A 5,420-nucleotide genomic window follows, 5' to 3' on the forward strand; every position below is an offset into this window, starting at 1 on the left:
TTTTTTTTTTGGATCCAGCCTATTTGGTGTTCTGTATGCTTCTTGAACCTTCATAGGGTATATCTTTCTTTAGGTTGGGAAAGTTTTCTTCTATAATTTTATTAAATATATTTTCTGGACCATTGAGCTGCACTTCTTTTCCTTCTTCTACTCCTATTATTCTTATGTTAGGTCTTTTTATTGTGTCCCAGATTTCCTGAATGTTTTGTGATGAGAGTTTGTTGGACTTGCTGTTTTCTTTGATCAGTGTGTTTATTTTCTCTATGGTATCTTCAGAATCTTAGAATCTTTCTTCTATCTCTTGTATTCTGTTGATTATGCTTGTTTCTGTAGTCTCTGTTTGTTTACTTAAATTTTCCATGTGCAGCCGACCCTCTGTTTGTGTTTTCTTCTTTGCCTCCATTTCAGTTTTCAAGTCTTGAACTGTTTCCATTATCTGTTTGATTGTTTTTCCTTGGTTTTCTAGGGTATCATTCACTGATTTATTCAATTCTTCAAACTTTCTGTTATACTTCTCATCCATTTCTATAAGGGTGTTCTTTACATGCTGTTTAAGGGCGTCAATCACTTTCATAAAGTCAATTTTTTCTACTTCTTCTTGATTAAGGTGTTCATGTCCTCCTGTTGTGAGGTCGCTGGTTTCTGGTGGTTTCATGTTGCTTTTCAGATTGTTGGGTGAATTCTTGCATTGGCGCCTGCCCATCTCTTCCTCTGAATGCTCCCCTATGGATCTTTTTTTAACAGGATCAGGTCTTCTTGCCTACTGACTAGTGAAGGTCATCACTACCTTCCCAGTGATGGCTCTCCCCAATGCTGGCTCTCCTGGCGCCAGGATCAGGTCTCCGTGCTGGTTGGGTAGCTCGTAAACAAAGAGCCTACCTTGCTTGGTGCAGGCAGGCTATTGAAACAAAGGAACTCCTGCCCGCCTGGGTGCCCTGAGGATTCGGACCCAATGCCCAGACAGGCTGAGCTGGGTGATGTTATGTGCCCAAACAGGGCAGAGGGGCAGAAGGGGGGAGGTTCTGGATGCAAGCTGGGTGGGATAGGAAGAAAGAGGCAGTATGCAGGGAGTAGAGGCCCTGCAGAGACTCTTTTCTTAGTCTTAAAGCAGGTGTCTCACATGTTAGTTCCTATGAAGCTCACTTTCCTGTACTCTTAAATTGTAATGCTGGGGTTAGAAGAGAAGGCGTTTTATGCATGCGTGGGAGACAGCTGCTCTGCCAGCCCCCTTCTGAGAGTTATTCCCTCGATGCTGTTTCCTAGATTGCTATTTAAAAAGTGCTGTTTCCATTGTAGAATATTATACACTCTTGCCTTCCTAAAAATAACACCATGAAATAAATAAATTTATTAAATAAAAAATATTGTATTGAAATTCTCAAGGTATTAATAAAAATTGGCAAAAAGAAAATAATATAACACCATGGTCCCAAAACTAAAAGGGGCAATACCAAATATTTCCCCCAGCTTTTGAGGGGATGGGAGCAACGGTAACCATTTGCAGAGTATCTTATGCAGAACAGTCCTCTGTAAGCCCTTAGGATGTTTTCTTCTTTTGTATAATAATCCTGCGATGTCAGTGGTTTTGTGTTTTTATAGATACAAAAACTGAGCCAGAGATGTTTAGATAGCTTACCCCAAAAAGCAGAAAGCAGGTTGGGACTCAGTGAGTCCATCCTCGTCTTCTGTCCAGCTATGTGTTGGGCAGGTTGAAGATAAACAGCAGGCCCCTTATACCTGCTTCTTGTTTCCTTTCTCCCTGAAAAAACAAACGTGCATGCGGGTTTCCTGAACATCTTTGCTGTTGCTCGTGTTATCCAACATGCGCATTTCTTTCTTCAAGACTTGGCTTAAGTGTTGTCTTTAAGGGTTGTTCACTTAGTGTCTGATTTTAGTCTGAGACGTCACTCTAAACCCCCGTTTTTGCTGCTAGATGTTCTTTGTGTTCACATTCTTTCCAGCACTGTGGGAAGCTACTGGAGGACAGGGATGGACTGGGCTATGACTGTAAGCTGGAAAGTGTAGCTCTGTGCTGCCCTGCAGCTGGCATTCCTGTTATCATCTCCATAACCCTAGGAGATCTGAATGTTTACCAACACTCACTTTCTGTTCACAGCAGAAGAATGGAAGGAATTGTAATGTGATGCTAGACTTTGTTGAAGCCACGCCACGGTGTTTCCTGATTGAGCATGTTAAAAAATAAGGTATTTCGTCCTCCTCAAAACCGACCCATAGTTTCACTCTTGGGATGTAATCAAACTGTACCTTCTTTGAGCATAAAAATAGTTTATAAACCTTGTGTCCATGAGGAGCCGTGAGCAGGAGTGGGAGGTGTGGGTAACAGTAAGTGTTGTGTGCAGACCTCTCCTGGCTCAAGAACCTGGTCCTGCAGCAAATGCTTTAAAATGCTTAAAAGCATAGTGTTTGCCTGGAGTCTAATTCAGTTATAGCAAAACAGCAGGTGTTTATTTAGGCACACACAGGTTTAAATGTATTGGTTTATAATTGGCTCCAGAAATTAAATGAAAAGGTTTCCTTGGTTTCTAACGTAGATGTTGGATCTGGGTTTGCTGACTTGGGTACAGTGGCTCTGGCATTCCTTCCCATTGATTTGCTAATTTGCCACCAGTGGAGCACAAAGCTTCAGTTTCCTTCTAAAAGATGTTTGTTACACACTGTTTCAGTAAGTAAGACAACCCCGACCTCCTACTTTTTAGGATCATTCATCTAAAAAAGGTAACTTAGCAGTCACTGCAGTTGCCTTACAGGACCACATTTTACATGATCTTCAACTTGGACATCTCTCGGTAGCAGACCCTTGTAAGACAAATGTGCAAAAGAATGAGAACAAGACAAAATCTCTCAAAAGAGACACAACGGCCATAATAGATACTGGGCTTAGAAAAACTACAGAGGGCCCCAAAGTGGAAGATCCAGAAAGGGAGTATGTTCTAGATCCTGCACCGCCAGCGCTAACTTTAGGTAAGCTAATCTGGTCATTTGTAGACTTGATGCTAACTAACCCAGTGTAACCTCCTCAAGCTGGATGGTACCCTATTTACAGGGCTGAAGCAATGGTGTGTTTGGAGTAAAAATACAACCTTAACATTTTCATTTTATTGGCAGATACTGACAGCCAAGTGTCTTGTTAATAAGGCTTTGAATGCCAACTTTTTGTCTGCCAAGGTTTTTTTTCAGTTCTGAGATTAAGTGTTGGTAGAACTGTCTCATAAACAAGGTGGCCACCAGCAACACTATAAGTTGCAGCAACAGGGTAAGTGACTTGCTTTTGTGAGTGAATTTCTGGCTGTGTACATTGTGCCTGGCTTTATCATGTGCCCTGTGGCACTTCACATAATGCCAGAATTGGTCTGTGCTTCTGTATTTTAAGCTATTCTGCCCATTCTGCCTTCCTTTGCATATTTTTGTTGGCTTTAAAAATCTCCTTGTATAGCTCAGGCTGGCCTTCAATTCTCAATCCTTCTGCTTCAACCTCCTGAGTGTTTGGTTTATAGGTGCGTGTCTAGATATTGTGTTTTGTGAATGTAGTTTCCATGAGGCAGCAGTGTCTCCACTGGTGCATAGCCCCAGCAGTAATGCTCATACTCGTCAGCCCATTTCTACTTGAATCTGTACAGTAATCCCTCATTGAACTAAATGCCTTGATGTTCCTCAGGGGACCCCCTCCCCAAAATTTTTACAGGCTCAGTGCTTTCTGGTGACACTGACATCAGTTTAAATATCACCCACAAATTTAGTGCCTCTCCTTCTTAATTGGATCCCTGTCATACACTAGGGCCATAACTTTTTTTTTTTTTTTTTTTTGAGAGAGAGAGAGAAGGTCTCACTGTGTAGTTGAAGCTGTCTTAAATGCAACCTTCCTGCCTCTGCTCCTACTTTAGCCCTATATGACTATTACAGAAGTAAAGTTGTCAAACTGTCATGAATCTATTTTTTCTTATAGTTTGGCAGATAGAAGATTTGGTCTTACCTTGGCAGCTTCAGCATGTAATTATGTTCTGTGAAATCAAGAACTTTCCTGCTTTTTTTTTTGAAAGAGGCTCTTTTCTTCCTCTCTTGTCACATCTGAATAGTCAACATCACTGCTTTGTTGCTTTGGAGCCTCAACAAACCCTAAAGCTGTAATACTGCCACATTCTGTCTAACCACCAAGACAACTACAGAGGGACAAGGGGTACAAAATACACAGCCTGATAGACTAGACAGAAATGGAGCACGGGACCATAAGATTTCATTGTGCTGCTTAGATTGGCAACAAAATGAAAACTTATGAATTATTTCTGGAATTTCCCATTGAATATTTTCAGATAGTAGTTGACTGTGAATCACTGAGCCCTCCAGAAAGTACAACCATAGATAAGGGAGCATGGATAATTAGCTTAGCATTAATTTCCTGGTTCCCATCTCTATAGTAGCATGTTAAAGCCACAGAATTCTTTATACCATTCTTACAATCTTGTGTAAGTTTGAAATCATTTTAACTGGGAAGCTGGAAATAAAAGATTTCTAAATGATTAGGCATGGCAAATAGGTTTGGTTAGGGCTATTGTGCTGTAGACAGGAGGTGGTAGGGATGCCTGCATAGCACAGAAGGAAAACCCCTCATCAGGCAGTCAGGTACGCCTCTTGTTCCTTTAGCTGCTAAGGTAAGGAGCAGAAAGTTTCCACGTATGGCAGAAGAGCCATCCAAGGGTGACAGGCACCTTGAGAGAAAGCTTACTCTCAGCTTTGCTGCTTTGGGCCATATTACAGATACAGGTTTGTGCAGTTCAGAGTCTGGCCCTTGATGGTAGGCATCACGTCACCTACAGTAAGTCATATGCCCATCAGTGTAAGAATAAATGAAGACTGAATTCATTGCTCAGGATGGCAGGTACTATAGCAAAACAGGAGAGGCCCTGAGCCTAATGGCTCGGGGTTCAACTCAGATTTTGGGGGTTTTGTTTGTTTGTTTGTTTTTTGTTCTCCTGATGGTTTTAGTGTTGGTGTATTTTTACTAGAATTAAGTCTAGTGAAATAAGTTAATCTCACCTATATTATCAGGTGAGTTTGGAATATAGATGCTCTTGACAGAATTTTTGTTTGTGTGTGTGTGTTTTCACAGGTATAGGCATGTCCGTGTAGAGCCCAGAGGCTGGTATCAGTATCATTTACCTTATTTTTTGAGACAGGGTTTCTCACTAAACTAGAGCCCACCAGTTCACCTAGACTGGCTGGCCAGCAAGCTCTAAGGATCTCCTGTCTCTGCCTTGCTGGCACTAAGCACACACTATTGTGCAATTTTTTTACATAGACACTGGTGATAGAACCCATTCCCCTGCTTTGGTCATGCATTTTATGATTATTTCCTTTTCTTATTCTGTATTTTTCCCTTGTGCTTTGTGTGTGTGTGTGTATAT

General features: G+C 41.4%; 1 protein-coding gene across 3 annotated transcripts in view; it reads left to right on the forward strand.

Annotated features, from left to right (window-relative positions):
* Rnf32 (ring finger protein 32) overlaps positions 1-5,420 on the forward strand; it is a 51,168-nt gene that overhangs the window by 10,996 nt on the left and 34,752 nt on the right. For 2 of the 3 annotated variants that reach the window (XM_050119927.1, XM_050119928.1), the window contains exons 2-3: positions 2,117-2,204; positions 2,718-2,982. In XM_050119927.1, the coding sequence (XP_049975884.1) occupies positions 2,190-2,204; positions 2,718-2,982 (280 nt within the window). In that variant the 5' untranslated portion in view covers positions 2,117-2,189. The remainder of the gene's footprint in view (positions 1-2,116; positions 2,205-2,717; positions 2,983-5,420) is intronic. The other variant, XM_050119929.1, reaches the window with a different exon arrangement.

The sequence above is a fragment of the Alexandromys fortis genome, unplaced genomic scaffold (genome assembly GCF_014885135.2).
Source record: "Alexandromys fortis isolate MF-2015 unplaced genomic scaffold, M_Fortis_MF-2015_v1.1 scaffold_177, whole genome shotgun sequence".
Taxonomy (NCBI): Eukaryota; Metazoa; Chordata; class Mammalia; order Rodentia; family Cricetidae; genus Alexandromys; species Alexandromys fortis.